Consider the following 18,766-nt stretch of genomic DNA (forward strand, 5'->3'; position numbering starts at 1 on the left):
CAACTCAATCCCTTTTGTATTATTGTCTGTATGAAGTCTGTATGCTCAACAATATGATAACAGCCTACGGTCCTATTGAGGTCCAGTGAAACATATAGCCCAACTACAGGGTTTAGAGGCAGGTGGAGGTGCAGTATATCCACTTCTGCCTAGTCACAGTAATTAGTAATTACCTGTCTGTTGTGGTTGTTGTTTACACAAGATGGTGAAATAAATCCTGGGAGGTTCATTTAAAAACTCATTATTTTGGGATTACAGCCAAGCACATCCTGTACAATATCGAGGATAATATTCTAATGTAGACAGTTTGTGGGGGTGTGTGTGGCTGTGGAAGACTGCCGTGACCACATGTTCCAGAGCAGCCTTTATAAGGGTCATCCCAGGTGAGGCTTTGGCTTGAGAGGAAAGTAGAATGCAAGTGGTGATCACTGAGCATCTAAAAGGTTGGTTTTCAGTCCTTCTTCTAACCGTTTCATTAGAGGAAACTCGTAATTTCTAGTAAGACTGCGCACCAATGTCTAACTGACCATGTACTTTGTGACAGGAGGACGTGCAGGGATGAGACCCATGGACCACAGTGTGCTGAAATGTTGTCTCTTCTCTCTACTCTTGCTAACAGGTAAGACATTGGGCTTCATTTTACTCTTCTTAAAACAGGCACAGATTACACTAGAATAATATCGTCTTTCTCGTTCCTATTAGCAGATGTTAAGTAAACATTGCGAAACAAGCATTTCAAATGGTTAACAAGCTGAAATATTCAAAACATGTTTAAAACTGCCTCGTCCCATTTTGACGCACTGCTTGGGCTGCGTGTGAAAATGCAGCACATTGCCTTTCAAACAGATTATCTTACTAAAGTCATGAAAACAATTAGAATTAAAATATTCAAATACATTTAAGTGTATTGAAGCTGTATAACATGTTGCACTAAAAGCTGGCAAACCCGGTACTCTTATCTCTAGTCCAGTATCACTCCAATATAACTGATTTAGAGTACCAGGTTTAGATCACTTTTCAGACTTATTGAGTCACTACTATGAAGCCATCAGAAATACTCTAAATGGGGAGATGGGAAACTCCATTTGATTCGTATTACCTTGTACAATTTCCACGCGTTGTCAATTGGCCGCACAGTGCAGTCTGGGTAAATATGGGACAAGGAGCGTACGTACTCCTTCAATGAGCGAATGGGAGTCAATTGAGCGCTACCTCAAACCCAAGATAAGCATGAATTACACGGAAAAAAGCACAACATTATAAATATATTCAGAGATCTGAGATATGTATCTTGTTTACCTAGTTTTTTTATTTGTGACATTACTTACTTAAGAAAATAAACAGGTTATGCGTCTGGGAACTAACTTTCTACAAGGGATTTCGGGGCGATTAGTTTAACAACCGCGTGAGACAACATATGACAACGTGAACGCGAGTGTCAATGAGCGGAGCGTTATACGTTATCCATTAATTGACCAATGAGATTCCTATCTCCTCATTTCTTAAAGTATTTATGCTACCGTGAAGCAAGGCAACAACCTTATCCAATTGAATTTAGATTACGTGTTTTATTTATTGTACTGTGGTTGTTAAAATATTGGAAGGCATCATTGGTTCCTAGAAAATCGCTATATAAATCCAATGTATTATTCTGAAATGATATACCTGTCTCTGGTTCCACAGTGTCTGCAGCAGACCCTCCATCCAATGCAGCCATTTTAGCTAGTGAAATGACTCCAGACAATGCATCCAATACAGCCAGTACAAACCAACCATCCAACACAGCCAGTACAAACCAACCATCCAACACAGCCAGTACAAACCAACCATCCAACACAGCCAGTACAAACCAACCATTCAACACAGCCAGTACAAACCAACCATCCAACACAGCCACTTCATCCAGGGCAACGACACCCTCCTGTACAACACGTCGATGTCTGGCCAGCATGCTGATTGCGAAAGAAGCTCTGAGTCAGCCACAGTCTCCATCATGCATCTCAAATATCAGTGTGCCGTTAATAGTGTATGAAACTCTGTCTGTCGTAAGTCACTTTCTGTTCCTTTTAATTGAGTTTTGTACAATGTGATGAGTTTCAGAGATAACTTATTGGCAGATATATAATTATGCGATGATTAATTATACCACAGCTTGTTGAATACAAATGTCTAATTGGCTGAAAGGGCATTCTAAAATGGACATTAAAACCAGCTAACGGGAGAGTTGAAAAATATATTGTGCCAGTTGGAAAATAAATTGGGACACCTTGCAATCATGATGCATTATGTGCCTACACATGCAGACCGTACTTGCCACAAAGTTACAAAAAGCTAAACCAACAACCACACAAACCGAAATTGGATACATTGTAAACGCAGGTACAACGGGGAAAAACGTCGCTAGTTTTTGCAGACTCTTTTTGAGCATCTGATGACCTAATGTGGTAATGAACATACAATTGTGCAGTCATGACGGCGGCGCTAAGCTGTCAAATCTTCCCACGTTTCTAGTTTGACCAGCTGTTTTCAACTGGTATTTTTGATTTAAGTTCCCAGATTTGCTTGCAACAAACTATTTAGCCAGCTTCTAGCCTAGTGTTTGATATGTAATGCAATCTTCTCGTAATGAAGTGTCGAGCGTCCTGACGGGAAGGCAAACTTTAGCTATGCCAGGCAAAATCAGGCATGATGAGCTCACTTATGGATGTATCCAAATGAATGTCAATAGAAAACAATCTTAAACACATCTACTTTGCTGTTATTCTGACTGCAGAGATTGTGACACTGTTAGCCATAGCCTGTTGGCTAACTAGCAAGAAAGGGACAAAAACAGTGGTGTAAAGTAAACATACTTTGAAGTACTTAAGTCGTTTTTTTTGCGGTATCTTTACTATTTCTGAAAACGTCACTACATTCCTACAGAAAATAAAAATAATAATAAAATAAACGTTTTACTCCATTTTCATTGACACCAAAAAGTACTCGTTATATGTTGAATGCTTAGCGGGACAGGAAAATGGTCCAATTCACTCACTTATGAAGAGAACATCCCTGGTCATCCCTACTGCCTCTGATCTGCCAGACTCACTAAACACAAATGTTTAGTTTGTAAATGATGTCTTAGTGTTTCCCTGGCTGTCCATCCATTTAAAAAAACAAGACAATCTGCTTTGCTTAATAAGGAATCTATTTATACTTTTGATACTTAAGTATATTTTTAGCAATTACATTTACTTTTGATACTTAAATATATTTAGAACCAAATACTTGGACTTTTACTCAAGTAATATTTTACTGGGTGACTTTTTTTACTTGAGTAAAAATATAGTATAAAAGTAAAGTATACCTTAGTAGAAAGTTACTCAAGTATGACTGAGTACCTTTTCCACCACTGCAAAAACGTTGGCAGCGAACACAACAAATAGAACGCGTCCATAAATATCTAACTAATCGAACGAACGACTGGGTCTCTAGCAACAAATGTGAATGTATGAATTATCTTTATGAAAATATGGAAACATTTTTATGTCTAGCAGTAAATGTGTGCTTTAGTATTTTCTTTGGCAACTGTGGTATAAGTGGGATAAACTCCTCAGTTTTGTTCATTACCATGGAAAAATAAACTGCAAAGGGACTCAACTCCGCCGCGTCGTCCATTATTTCCAAGGTAATCATCATCTTCTCAGATATAATGGCGGTCTGCAAACCAACGTTAAAGGTGCATGCCGCCACCTACTGTGCTGGAGTGTGAGGTCAATCACGGTTTACAAATGTCTAAATCATCCTAAATGTAGTACTTCTGTGAAAAAAGAGCCCTACTAACTTCTAATAGACCCTATCCCATCCCCACCCCCCCCCAACAATCCTACACTTCCATCTGTCCCTCTCTTCAACATACTTACAATATAACACATGCTCCACCATTTCTTTCCAAGGGAATGTACAGAACGTTGGCATTTATCCCTTATTATCTTCTAAATAGGACACAAAAGATCTCCGCTTCGAGAGTCATCTGCAAGTTATGTTGGTAAGTACACATAAAAAAACATCCAGAGACATTCAAGTAAATGTGCCATCTTGTAATACCACTCATTATGATTATACACTACAGTCTTGGGAAGACCCTGATTTATCATGGAACACATCAGTCTATCATCATGATATGGTGGTCCTGCCTGTCAGCAAAATCTGGACTCCTGAACTCCATGTGACTAATGGGTGAGTCCACTTACAACAGAATACAATAACCTATCAGTAAGTTATATTTATTCTTGATTCCTTTTATAACATGATCTTCTAAATAGTGAGTAAAACATCTACAGAAATTAAATAGATACAGTATTTATTTTTGGAGTGGCCAAATGTTTAGGTGTGACAGTTTTAATAGATCAATCCTCAGTCTGTTCTTAACTTCTCATGTCTAAAGAGTGCAAACAACGATGAAGCACGGCAACAAGGATTTGCTGGTGCACAGCAACGGGACTATAGAGCACATGGTCATCATGAACACTGTGGTGGGCTGTGAGGTCAATCTGTACAACTACCCCTTCGCTTCAGATTTCTGCCCCATCGCCATCAATGTATGGGCACTTAAAGGTAAGTGCATCATTTCAATCCTCATTCTGTCTGCTAAACAGCTATTGCGCACTATTACTTACCAAAGATCTTATTAAAAACAAGATGTTAACACAAACAACTAAAACATCATGTTTTAAATCTGTATAGCCTACTGCAATTCCCAGTTTATTTGTCATCTTTGGAGTTTTATATGCTCCCTGACTGTCCTCCCTACCAATGATGTACAGTGCCTTCAGAAATTATTCATACCCCTTGACTTATTCCACAGTTTGTTGTTATGGCCTGAATTCAAAATGATTAAATATATTGTTTCTCTCTCACCCATCTACACACAATACCCCATCATGGCAAAGTGAGAAAGTCTTTAGAAATGTTTGCATATTTATACATAAAAAAAAAAAAACAGAACTTGAATTTATATAATTATTCACACCCCTTTCCTATGACACTACAAATTGAGCTCAGGTGCATCCAACTTCCTTTGATCATCCTTGATATGTCACTATCCACCTGTCTATGTAAGGTCCCATAGTTGACAGTGCATGTCAGAGCAGAAATTATACTATAAGGTCCTAGGAGCTGTCTGTAGATCTCTGGGAATTGTGATAAGGCATATCTGGGGAAGGGTATAAAATAATTTATAGAGTGTTGAAAGTTTCCAAGAGTACAGTGGTCAACATCATTGGGAAATAAATAAAAACATGGAACTACCCAGACTCTGCCTAGAGCTGGCTGTCAAATCAAACTGAGAAACCGGGCAAGAAGGACCTTGGTCAGGAGGTAACCAAGAACTCAATGACCACTCTGATAGAACTACAGAGTTTCTTGGCTGAGATGGGAGAACCTGCCAGAAGGACAACAGTCTCTACAGCACTTCACCAATCTGGGGTTTATAGGAGAGTGGCCAGACGGAAGCCACTCCTGAGAAAAAGGCGCATGACAGCACGTCTGGAGTTTGCAAAAAGGTATATGAAAAGACTCGAGCATAAGGCAAAAATATTCTGTGGTCTGATGAGACAAAAATGGAACTCTTTGGCCTGAATGCAAACCACTATGTCTGGAGAGAAGCAGGCACAGCTCATCACCCTCTAACGCCATCCCTACCCTGTTGAGCAGCAGGGATTGAGGGACTGGTAAGGATAGAGAGAACATTGAATGGAGCCAAATACATCCTTGATGAGCACCTGCTTCAGAGTGCAAACGACGTTAGACTGGGGGTGAATACTTGCAGCCAAAGCAACGATGGAATGGCTTCAGAACAACAATGTGAAAGTCCCTGAGTGGCCCAGTCAAAGCCCAGACTTGAATCTCATTGAAAAAAACTTAGATTGCTGTTCATCGCCGCTCCCCATCTAACTTGAAAATCTGCAGGGAAAAGTGGGAGAAAATCCCCAAAAATCAGATGTGTGTAACACATTTATTTTTAGAATAAATCAAGGGGTATATAAACCCTGGATTGCCGATGCTATGTATTGCCATTGAGAGGCATTGAAGCCATTCCCCAGTAGGAGCAGTGCTCCATAGGAATGAATGTAATTCTACAGTATTTCAATGAAATGTTTCAAGGACAAAATTACATGCATTTAAGTATTGTTCTGTTATTGTGGTGACAGTAACATTTGTAATTCCAAAAAAGTACATTTTAAAACTCCCCTAAAGTCTATGCCCACGACCCTGTGGAAATCAAATTAGCATAATAATCCCCATAAAAATCTGTCAATTTAAGATAGATATCTGTTTTTCTCATGAAATGTGTTTCAATCCACTGCGCCTGCCAATATTGCCCTTCTGCATCTGCGATGAAAGGTGCCAGAGCTAGGGCGGTGTTTATCAGACCATGAGACATCCCGAAAATCAGTCTTCTCACAAAAATGTCTGTAGAGTCCATACGGTTTGGCCTACAAACTATTAAGATGAGACTCTCAGGATTATGACGGTTCTCTCCATTATGCTCTATGACCCCCACAACAGTCACAGGACTGGTCTGAAGTCAGTACAGCCGATATGCCAACTTCTGTCTGTAGCATCCCAACAGTTTGGGCTACACACTATGACCCTTCTATGGAAAGGTGAGTCTCTCACGAGCCTAGGTTAAGTTATTTTTTATTTTTTAATGTATGCAAGAATATATGGAGATAGTTTAGTGCCTAAAATAAAGGGGTTAAATACTATCTGTGTATCCATGTATGAAGCTGTTATTCAAGGTGTTTCTATGGAGTCTGTAAAATAATAAATGTAGCAAAAACAAATGTAGACATTAATAAATGCTTCCAAAAAAATACAATGATTGGGGGGTGCCAAGATGGAGGCACGGTGGTTCAACACAGCGCCCCCCCCATCAGTCATCTACTGTACAGTGTATATATACATTGTCACTTCCAGGTTTGTGGTAACAGAGGTGTGTTTGGGCCGGTGTAGCATGGTGCAGACCCAATTGGCCTTTTGGGCTGGACACAGTGAAATATTAGGTGTGTAATGGTTCAAACATTTTGATTTGGTTCAGTCCTTGATTTTTTTTGCTCAATTTTCAGGAGGGGAAAAAGAAATGACCATTATACCATCCTGTGTAAATGATAACAATGGACAATCTTTAATGTAGGCTTAAGCTATCTCCCAAATTAAATAAGGTAAATGAATAAGTTAAGCACAAATAAGAATTATATAAACAACATAACAAATGCAAGCTTTTCTGTGTTGTATAGTTCACGTCAGAGTGAAATAGACAGATACTGGGGTGACTGGTTTTAGCAGTGCTGCATGACGATAGACATGAGAACTGGGGGTGTTATAAAGAGCATCCGGTAGAAGACAAACACAATGTTCTGAGCGGTATGAAACCCCATGAGGAAGCAGTGTTTTATTAGTGTGTATGCTGAAAGCAAGAACACTCTAGAAATCCATATTATTATTTGAGTACTCCTTAAGCTTTAGCCTTATTGGGGAAGTTCATAATTTTACAACTTGATGTTAGATGGTTCCTCACCCTGAAAGTATTCTATGGGCCAGGAGAAACATTAACCCATGGTTCAGTTCTCTCTGAACAACAACTACTAACTTTAGCCACGCTAACAAAACAAATCAATGGGAGTGATCGGGGCAATTGTCAACATTTCATGGCCAAATCAACCATGTTTAGTTTGATGTTTTACTTAATGGTGATTTGGACACTTATATTTTTTTTATTGCATTTTGCAAATGATGTGGCACTTCTCTCTGAGACCCCACGCTAACAAACAAAGGATATGGCTGCCAGAATGAATCAAACAGCTTCTTATGAATCAAAGTGAGGTTGTTTCACCAAAGTGGCTCTGAGAAATGTGTTACCGTAGGCTACCACCACTGAAGTATTATAGATTTTGTTTTGATTATTTCAACAACAAAAAAAGTATGTTTAAAAAAAAAATTGTGGTCATTTTTCCATCCTCTTCTGAGAACCAATATAAGAGTCATATCAAGAAATGAACCGAACAAAGAATCTTTACACCCCTAAAACAATAGATTTTTAGGGGTGTGAAGCTACGAACGGTATGATCTTTGAATGACTGAACTGGTATCAAATATCTGCTTTTCCAGGATGTGGCATGTTCCTGAACTTCAGGAATGTGAGCAAAACTAGCGCAAACCGTGGGGACTGGCTAACCGAGGAGGTGGAACTCAACACTAAAGGAGGCAGAGATGATCGCAACTATCTATGGGTTAGTGAGTGTTCCTGGTGATTTCAGTAGTTTATGTGACATGTAGAGTAAAGTATCTTTATCTATGGGTTAGTGAGTGTTCCTGGTGATTTCAGTAGTTTATGTGATATGTAGAGTAAAGTATCTTTATCTATGGGTTAGTGAGTGTTCCTGGTGATTTCAGTAGTTTATGTGATATGTAGAGTAAAGTATCTTTATCTATGGGTTAGTGAGTGTTCCTGGTGATTTCAGTAGTTTATGTGACATGTAGAGTAAAGTATCTTTATCTATGGGTTAGTGAGTGTTCCTGGTGATTTCAGTAGTTTATGTGACATGTAGAGTAAAGTATCTTTATCTATGGGTTAGTGAGTGTTCCTGGTGATTTCAGTAGTTTATGTGATATGTAGAGTAAAGTATCTTTATCTATGGGTTAGTGAGTGTTCCTGGTGATTTCAGTAGTTTATGTGACATGTAGAGTAAAGTATCTTTATCTATGGGTTAGTGAGTGTTCCTGGTGATTTCAGTAGTTTATGTGATATGTAGAGTAAAGTATCTTTATCTATGGGTTAGTGAGTGTTCCTGGTGATTTCAGTAGTTTGTGATATGTAGAGTAAAGTATCTTTATCTATGGGTTAGTGAGTGTTCCTGGTGATTTCAGTAGTTTATGTGATATGTAGAGTAAAGTATCTTTACCTATGGGTTAGTGAGTGTTCCTGGTGATTTCAGTAGTTTATGTGATATGTAGAGTAAAGTATCTTTATCTATGGGTTAGTGAGTGTTCCTGGTGATTTCAGTAGTTTATGTTATCTATTTTTAAGGGCAGAGCTTAAACAACAATTACACAGAGAAAAATACAATACACTTAAATAAAAATGTATCTGATGTTTTTATACCTTTCATAAGTAGTGTTCCGTTGAGATAAATACACATCCCGGGCTATGTATTGTGCAGATCCATAAATACACATCCCAGGCTATGTATTGTGCAGATCCATAAATACACATCCCAGGCTATATTATTGTGCAGATCCATAAATACACATCCCGGGCTATGTATTGTGTAGATCCATAAATACACATCCCGGGCTATGTATTGTGCAGATCCATAAATACACATCCCGGGCTACGTATTGTGCAGATCCATAAATACACATCCCGGGCTATGTATTGTGTAGATCCATAAATACACATCCCAGGCTATGTATTGTGCAGATCCATAAATACACATCCCAGGCTATGTATTGTGCAGATCCATAAATACACATCCCAGGCTATGTATTGTGCAGATCCATAAATACACATCCCAGGCTATGTATTGTGCAGATCCATAAATACACATCCCAGGCTATGTATTGTGCAGATCCATAAATACACATCCCAGGCTATGTATTGTGCAGATCCATAAATACACATCCCAGGCTATGTATTGTGCAGATCCATAAATACACATCCCGGGCTATGTATTGTGTAGATCCATAAATACACATCCCAGGCTATATTATTGTGCAGATCCATAAATACACATCCCGGGCTATATTATTGTGCAGATCCATAAATACACATCCCGGGCTATGTATTGTGTAGATCCATAAATACACATCCCAAGCTATGTATTGTGTAGATCCATAAATACACATCCCAAGCTATGTATTGTGCAGATCCATAAATACACATCCCAGGCTATGTATTGTGCAGATCCATAAATACACATCCCGGGCTATATTATTGTGTAGATCCATAAATACACATCCCGGGCTATATTATTGTGTAGATCCATAAATACACATCCCGGGCTATATTATTGTGTAGATCCATAAATACACATCCCGGGCTATGTATTGTGCAGATCCATAAATACACATCCAGGGCTATGTATTGTGCAGATCCATAAATACACATCCCGGGCTATGTATTGTGCAGATCCATAAATACACATCCCGGGCTATGTATTGTGCAGATCCATAAATACACATCCCGGGCTATGTATTGTGCAGATCCATAAATACACATCCCGGGCTATGTATTGTGCAGATCCATAAATACACATCCCAGGCTATATATTGTGCAGATCCATAAATACACATCCCGGGCTATATATTGTGCAGATCCATAAATACACATCCCAGGCTATGTATTGTGCAGATCCATAAATACACATCCCAGGCTATGTATTGTGCAGATCCATAAATACACATCCCAGGCTATGTATTGTGCAGATCCATAAATACACATCCCAGGCTATGTATTGTGCAGATCCATAAATACACATCCCAGGCTATGTATTGTGTAGATCCATAAATACACATCCCAGGCTATAGTATTGTGTAGATCCAGCTACATGCCACAATTCCAAATGAATTAAAAAGATGAGCACCATGTCATTTCCAAATTTGCAGTGTGTTTCTTTTCCCATTAATTGGGGTTAAGGCATAGTTGGATCTGCACAACCGATGGTGAAGGATGTGGACTCATTGACATAAGGCTTCTTTTGAGTTCTGAAAACATCTGACAAAGTCTGATTTTGGAATGTAATGCTCTTCCCTTTCAATTTTAAACAAATGCTCTACGTTTAGACGCAAGAACTCGAAAAACAAATGATTTCAGTCTGGCCTACCCATCTGTCTTCACAGGTGTCGCTGAAAATGCGGTCTGAAAACCCCTTTCTGTCCCTGGTCCTGCCCAGTATACTGATCATTGTGGCAGATGTGGTGAGCTTCTCCCTGCCACTGGGAGGGGGCGAGCGTATCTCATTCAAGGTTACACTGGTTCTCAGCTTCATCATGTTCCTCATCATCCTCAACGACCTACTGCCTGGAGGAGGCCAGTGCAGCCCCATCATCCGTGAGTGTCCTGTGTGTAATGCACCAGAATGAAACAGCATTTGGTTATAAACGGTGTGTATGTAACAGCTAGCTTGAAATGTCACCAAGGGAGCTATCGAATTTGATATTTTTCTGCAGCTCAATAGTTTGGTATGTTGTCAATTTGGGAGCAGTGATCCTGAACAGCAACAGTGATCCTAGTGATCCGTTGGGTGCATGCAGAGTTTCACTATTTCCAGCCCGGTATGTTACAGGGACAGTAAAGAAAGATATACTGGTAGCAGCACACTGATGTCAGTTTCATGTATACAGGACCTCTCTGCCACCATGTAACACTCACACATCTCTCTCGTTGTTCTCCATAGGAAAGCACTTCTGTTTCTGTTTGGTCATCCTGGTGTTGAGCACGTTGCAGTCTATGGTGCTCACACGCCTGGCTAAGTGTGGCACTCTCTGGCCCTGCAGCCTCTCCAAGTCCAAAGACTCACTGCTTAAAGACACAGACAATGAAGAGGGTAAACTTTTTCATTCTTCTGTCAACTCAGTTATCCACAGAGCAAGATATATTTTCATGGTTTCCAAAGACATTAACAAAACGTCCTTATACAACCATTTATAACCTGACCATGAAGTCATAATGACGTTACTGCAACCAGTTTTACTGGGGACCCCATAACTGACTTTCATCATAAACTAGTCAAGTTGTATTTTAATGCTCAACCTTTTAATTCTTACCCTTTAGCTGCAGTTAAAGCATGCAGTCTTTCCCAGCATATTTTCTTGTTAGCATCATTTGTCTGGCATTTACGCTGGTCTGGACAGCTACTCCATTTGATCTTTCACCTGTCACTGAAAACTGTCATTTTACAGAAAGGTCAATAATTTTTACATCTTTATTTAATCATGTTATATTAATAATAGGTTATCCTTTTTCCTCTCATTTACTTTGTCTGATATTAAAGCCTCAGAGGAAGAGAAGAATACAGCCCTCCAGAAGGTGGTGAAGTTTCTCAACAAAATGGCTGCACAAGACCAGAAAAATGCTATACACCATCGCTTTGCCAACAAAGTGGACTTGATCTGTTTCTGTATCTATCTCACTGTCCTCATTGTTTACTCAGTCATCATTTTATATTTCTCCTTTGGTTCTCAATGTGAGATCAACCAATTAGAATTCTGGTCATAAATTCTTTATTCGCTTTTAACCATCATTTCAAAAAATATTGGTGTATTTGGGTCTTCAGAAATGTTGCAAGCACAAACAAAAAGCTAGTTGTTTTGAGTTTCTGGGTAAAATAAATAGATGTGTTTATTCTTAAGTAGGGCTTTAACAATATTTATTTAAACATGTTTAGAACTAGACAGTCATGTGTAATAATACATTTAGCAATTAGCACTCTAATGAATACATGTAATGGGGACTGTAGTGCTATAATCCCCCAGAATAGAGGCCTAGAACTCTAATGAATACATGTAATGGGGACTGTAGTGCTATAATCCCCTAGAATAGAGGCCTAGAACTCTAATGAATACATGTAATGGGGACTGTAGTGCTATAATCCCCTAGAATAGAGGCCTAGAACTCTAATGAATACATGTAATGGGGACTGTAGTGCTATAATCCCCTAGAATAGAGGCCTAGAACTCTAATGAATACATGTAATGGGGACTGTAGTGCTATAACCCCCAGAATAGAGGCCTAGAACTCTAATGAATAAATGTAATGGGGACTGTAGTGCTATAATCCCCTAGAATAGAGGCCTAGAACTCTAATGAATACATGTAATGGGGACTGTAGTGCTATAATCCCCCAGAATAGAGGCCTAGAACTCTAATGAATACATGTAATGGGGACTGTAGTGCTATAATCCCCTAGAATAGAGGCCTAGAACTCTAATGAATACATGTAATGGGGACTGTAGTGATATAATCCCCCAGAATAGAGGCCTGGGACTGTAGCTGTAGCATTAGTGTGGAAACAAATCAACAGTGTGTTACTTCTTATAGAGGCAGTGAGAAGGCCTTATTATCTCCCAACTAAGCAGGTTCTCAACCTCAGGCTGAGATATCAAATAGTCTCTCGATCATCTCCTCCACCTGCGCTGGGCTGTATTTGTGGTATCTCTCAGGGTGTTTGGAGAACTCATGGTCACATCTGTGTAAAGGACCATAATAAATGAATATCACTGTACCAGCGTTCTGTATGAAATTCTTACTGCACATCAATATTGAACCGTGGTGAATAAAATAACCCATGTCTTGTACCAAACATACATGGGACATCCCAGTTTCACCTACAATATTTGAAAAGCATCAGTTATTCAACCACCTTGTGTGCTGAATTCCAAATGGACCCCTATTCCCTAGCCACCCTTGCAGATCTAAGAGGATTGGATAGGTAGAAGCAATATAACAACATTTTCACTAGGCCAATCAGAAGGCAAGATGAAGGTATTACCATAATGCTTGTATCCATCCAATCCGCTCAGATCTACAGGAGTAGTTGGGGAGTAGGGGCTGGTGAATAGCGTCTAGTGAATATGGAGTAGGGGCTAGAGAGTAAGAGCTAGGGGATAGGGGCTAGAGTGTAAGAGCTAAGAAATAGGGTATAGGGGCTATGAAGTAAGAGCTAGGGAATAGGGGTTGATTCTGAATTCAGCAGCAGTCTCCAGTAATAAGCCCTGTGATATGCCATGACTCCCCTCAGCAGAAAGGCTGTGTAGGCCTTGGACACCATCTCTCTCTGGGCCTGACAGATGGCCTGGCGCTGCTCTCTGTCTGGGATGGCCCATGCTTTCTGAGCCTTACACAGTTCCTCCAGGCCCTCGTTGAAGCTCTGGACGACACGAGGTCAAAGGTCATATCATTTTTTGGGGGGACCGTCATGTTATCACATATGAGGGCACTGTTTTGTAACAGAAAATGCAAACATTACAATTTTTATATAGCATGTCACAAACGGTGCCCCATAAATACGAGCCCTAAGCTGACATTCAGATTCAGAAAACTTTAAGGTCTTCAAAGAGGCAATTCATCTTGCAGCAGTCATAAAATATATAACATCTAAGAATATAAAATAAGCTGACATGTTGGGTTTAGATGTTTGTGATCATTCTGTTTGTGAGTATGAATAAGGGTTGTAGAGATGTAACATGGTACTGATTAGGGCTGGGAATTGTCAGGGACCTCACGATACCATATTATCATGATACTTAGGTGCCAATATGTTATGTATTACGATATGTATTTGAATTCTCATGATTCTATATGTATTGTGATTCTCATGATTCTATATGTATTGTGATTCTCATGATTCTATATGTATTGTGATTCTCATGATTCTATATGTATTGTGATTCTCATGATTCTATATGTATTGTGATTCTCATGATTCTATATGTATTGTGATTCTCATGATTCTATATGTATTGTGATTCTCATGATTCTATATGTATTGTGATTCTCATGATTCTATATGTATTGTGATTCTATATGTATTGTGATTCTATATGTATTGTGATTCTCATGATTCTATATGTATTGTGATTCTCATGATTCTATATGTATTGTGATTCTCATGATTCTATATGTATTGTGATTCTCATGATTCTATATGTATTGTGATTCTCATGATTCTATATGTATTGTGATTCTCATGATTCTATATGTATTGTGATTCTCATGATTCTATATGTATTGTGATTCTCATGATTCTATATGTATTGTGATTCTCATGATTCTATATGTATTGTGATTCTCATGATTCTATATGTATTGTGATTCTATATGTATTGTGATTCTCATGATTCTATATGTATTGTGATTCTCATGATTCTATATGTATTGTGATTCTCATGATTCTATATGTATTGTGATTCTATATGTATTGTGATTCTCATGATTCTATATGTATTGTGATTCTATATGTATTGTGATTCTATATGTATTGTGATTCTCATGATTCTATATGTATTGTGATTCTCTATGTATTGTGATTCTCATGATTCTATATGTATTGTGATTCTCATGATTCTATATGTATTGTGATTCTCATGATTCTATATATATTGTGATTCTATATGTATTGTGATTCTCATGATTCTGTATGTATTGTGATTCTATATGTATTGTGATTCTCATGATTCTATATGTATTGTAATTCTATATGTATTGTGATTCTCATGATTCTATATGTATTGTGATTCTATATGTATTGTGATTCTCATGGATTCTGTATGTATTGTGATTCTGTATGTATTGTGATTCTCATGATTCTATATGTATTGTGATTCTATATGTATTGCTATTCGATACTGTGATTTTATTGCGATTCGATGTTCCAAACATATTGCTCACCATATGTCTGCTGCTGAGACGAGAGAGAGACATGAGAAAACTAGTTTTGATCAGTCATGGAAATAAAAAAGTGCTGAAAACAAATTGTTTCCCTAATAAATTGGCGCCTTATTTAAAATGAAGATGGAGAACAAGCTATGAAGGAAAAATACTGGAGTTTTAGTGCAGGAACAACTAGCACAAATATAATATTGCGCTATTGTCAAAACGATACGATATATCGTCAAAGATAATATCTCGATATGTATCTGTATCGCCCCCCCCCCCATCACTAGTACTGAAACAGATCCTTTAGGTACATGGAGGAATCTGGCCTCCTTGTCTTACCTTGAACTTGTCTTTAATCACCTGACAGTCTTTTTCTTTCAACTGAAGCCCGATGGTGATGACATATGAAGAATAGAAAAGGTGTGATTAGGTTTGAATAAAACAAGCAAATCCACTTTGAGAAATATCCTTTTTAAATTTAATATACAGTATCAAAACATCCACCCTCACCTTGTCACCTGGCTTAAAGGTGGGCAGATTCTTTTCAGTCAGGCACTCGGTCACCTTCAACCAACTGCAACACACAAACAGCACACATTCACTGCACAGATCAGTCATGTTCAGCAACATAATCAATCATTGGACTGCCCACAAGTCTGGAACCAACAAGCCTGAACAGCTTATACCCCCCAAGCCATAAGACTGCTAAATAGTTACAAAGTTAACCAATAGGTACAAGGACTATCTCCAGTGGCCCTTTTTGCATTAACTCTGACTTATCAAATACACTGCTGTTACTGTTTATTCTCTACCTCAATTACATTGTACCCCTGCACATCGACTTGGTACTGGTACCCCGTATATACAGCCAAGTTATCGTTACTCATTGTGGATTTATTCCTCGTTGTTATTTTCCTATTATTTCTCTCAGCAGTGTTGGGATGGTCCCGCAAGTAAACATTTCACTGTTCGTCTACACCTGTTGTTTACGAAGCATGTAACAAATACAATTGTATTCAAGTTGTAGCATAAGATACTTGATTTAATGTAGCATTGTCCCTGTGTGAAGTAATGGTAATGCTTCACTTAAAGCCTGCAGGTATCATTTATTATGATGCAGTTTTAATGCCGGTATCATGCATTTTGATGGAGTTATAATGCATTATGATGCAGTTTTAATGCCGGTATCATGCATTATGATGCAGTTATAATGCCGGTATCATGCATTATGATGCAGTTATAATGCCGGTATCATGCATTATGATGCAGTTATAATGCCGGTATCATGCATTATGATGCAGTTATAATGCCGGTATCATGCATTTTGATGCAGTTATAATGCATTATGATGCAGTTATAATGCCGGTATCATGCATTATGATGCAGTTATAATGCCGGTATCATGCATTTTGATGCAGTTATAATGCATTATGATGCAGTTATAATGCCGGTATCATGCATTATGATGCAGTTATAATGCCGGTATCATGCATTGTGATGCAGTTATAATGCCGGTATCATGCATTATGATGCAGTTATAATGCCGGTATCATGCATTTTGATGCAGTTATAATGCATTATGATGCAGTTATAATGCCGGTATCATGCATTTTGATGCAGTTATAATGCATTATGATGCAGTTTTAATGCCGGTATCATGCATTATGATGCAGTTATAATGCATTATGATGCAGTTTTAATGCCGGTATCATGCATTTTGATGCAGTTATAATGCATTATGATGCAGTTATAATGCCGGTATCATGCATTATGATGCAGTTATAATGCCGGTATCATGCATTTTGATGCAGTTATAATGCATTATGATGCAGTTATAATGCCGGTATCATGCATTTTGATGCAGTTATAATGCCGGTATTATGCATTTTGATGGAGTTATAATGCTGGTATCATGCATTTTGATGGAGTTATAATGCCGGTATCATGCATTTTGATGGAGTTATAATGCCGGTATCATGCATTTTGATGCAGTTATAATGCATTATGATGCAGTTATAATGCCGGTATCATGCATTGTGATGCAGTTATAATGCCGGTATCATGCATTTTGATGCAGTTATAATGCATTATGATGCAGTTATAATGCCGGTATCATGCATTATGATGCAGTTATAATGCCGGTATCATGCATTATGATGCAGTTATAATGCCGGTATCATGCATTTTGATGCAGTTATAATGCATTATGATGCAGTTTTAATGCCGGTATCATGCATTATGATGCAGTTATAATGCCGGTATCATGCATTATGATGCAGTTATAATGCCGGTATCATGCATTATGATGCAGTTATAATGCCGGTATCATGCATTATGATGCAGTTATAATGCCGGTATCATGCATTTTGATGCAGTTATAATGCATTATGATGCAGTTTTAATGCCGGTATCATGCATTTTGATGCAGTTATAATGCATTATGATGCAGTTATAATGCCGGTATCATGCATTATGATGCAGTTATAATGCATTATGATGCAGTTTGTTTTAATGCCGGTATCATGCATTTTGATGCAGTTATAATGCATTATGATGCAGTTATAATGCCGGTATCATGCATTTTGATGCAGTTATAATGCATTATGATGCAGTTATAATGCCGGTATCATGCATTTTGATGCAGTTATAATGCATTTTGATGCAGTTATAATGCCGGTATCATGCATTATGATGCAGTTATAATGCCGGTATCATGCATTTTGATGCAGTTATAATGCATTATGATGCAGTTATAATGCCGGTATCATGCATTATGATGCAGTTATAATGCCGGTATCATGCATTATGATGCAGTTATAATGCCGGTATCATGCATTATGATGTAGTTATAATGCCGGTATCATGCATTTTGATGCAGTTATAATGCATTATGATGCAGTTACAATGCATTATAACACTTGTATTGAGCATGTATGACCACCGTATAATCTATATTATAATATCATAAACCTAGGCAACAAACATGAGCTGGTAGATCAGTCAACCCACACCAGAGAGGGGGGAATTTGATTCAAAACATTATATTTCCAAGGGAAAGCAAGTGCCAGGATCTCACAGGAAATATGGGTGTTTTTAAAATATTCCAGAGTTGACAATATTAGCAGCATATCCAGAGACCGAAAAGCTGAACAGATTAATATCATTTTGAGGAGGAAGTTGCATTTAATGATTTACCGGCCGTAAGGGCAGTATGCTAACCTGGTAACCAACCTGTTCCTGTCATCATTCCACTCCTTGTCATGCAAAACATGTTTTAGCAATGACAGGGAATACAAAGAGTGGAATGTTAGCAGAAAAGGCTGTCGATTTCAGGCTAGCAGGAGGCAGC

General features: G+C 38.3%; 2 protein-coding genes across 2 annotated transcripts in view; one reads left to right on the forward strand and one right to left on the reverse strand.

Annotated features, from left to right (window-relative positions):
* Window positions 1–296: 296 nt before the first annotated feature.
* Window positions 297–12,259, forward strand: LOC127928203 (5-hydroxytryptamine receptor 3A-like). The gene is made up of 10 exons (XM_052515334.1): window positions 297–443; window positions 545–619; window positions 1,684–2,045; window positions 3,983–4,027; window positions 4,112–4,218; window positions 4,427–4,596; window positions 8,152–8,273; window positions 10,882–11,092; window positions 11,439–11,588; window positions 12,036–12,259. The coding sequence occupies exons 1-10, from the start codon at window positions 413–415 to the stop codon at window positions 12,257–12,259; spliced, it is 1,497 nt and encodes a 498-aa protein (XP_052371294.1). The 5' UTR covers window positions 297–412.
* Window positions 7,141–18,766, reverse strand: part of LOC127928213 (exocyst complex component 7-like) — a 37,669-nt gene continuing 26,043 nt past the window's right edge. The window contains exons 15-21 of the mRNA XM_052515344.1: window positions 15,928–15,991; window positions 15,757–15,798; window positions 13,776–13,909; window positions 11,809–13,228; window positions 11,414–11,563; window positions 8,946–11,101; window positions 7,141–8,877 (exon numbers count right to left, since the gene is read on the reverse strand). Of these exons, the coding sequence (XP_052371304.1) occupies window positions 13,129–13,228; window positions 13,776–13,909; window positions 15,757–15,798; window positions 15,928–15,991 (340 nt within the window). The 3' untranslated portion in view covers window positions 7,141–8,877; window positions 8,946–11,101; window positions 11,414–11,563; window positions 11,809–13,128. The remainder of the gene's footprint in view (window positions 8,878–8,945; window positions 11,102–11,413; window positions 11,564–11,808; window positions 13,229–13,775; window positions 13,910–15,756; window positions 15,799–15,927; window positions 15,992–18,766) is intronic.

This window comes from Oncorhynchus keta, unplaced genomic scaffold (assembly GCF_023373465.1).
Source record: "Oncorhynchus keta strain PuntledgeMale-10-30-2019 unplaced genomic scaffold, Oket_V2 Un_scaffold_23083_pilon_pilon, whole genome shotgun sequence".
In the NCBI taxonomy this organism is placed as follows: Eukaryota; Metazoa; Chordata; class Actinopteri; order Salmoniformes; family Salmonidae; genus Oncorhynchus; species Oncorhynchus keta.

Bases quoted from the DNA above. Each gene is read 5' to 3' on its own strand.
- LOC127928203 (XM_052515334.1), top strand. From the start codon at position 413: ATGCAAGTGGTGATCACTGAGCATCTAAAAG. The intron at 444-544 runs GTTGGTTTTCAG...ACTTTGTGACAG, and splicing joins GATCACTGAGCATCTAAAAG to GAGGACGTGCAGGGATGAGA. The intron at 620-1,683 runs GTAAGACATTGG...CTGGTTCCACAG, and splicing joins CTCTCTACTCTTGCTAACAG to TGTCTGCAGCAGACCCTCCA.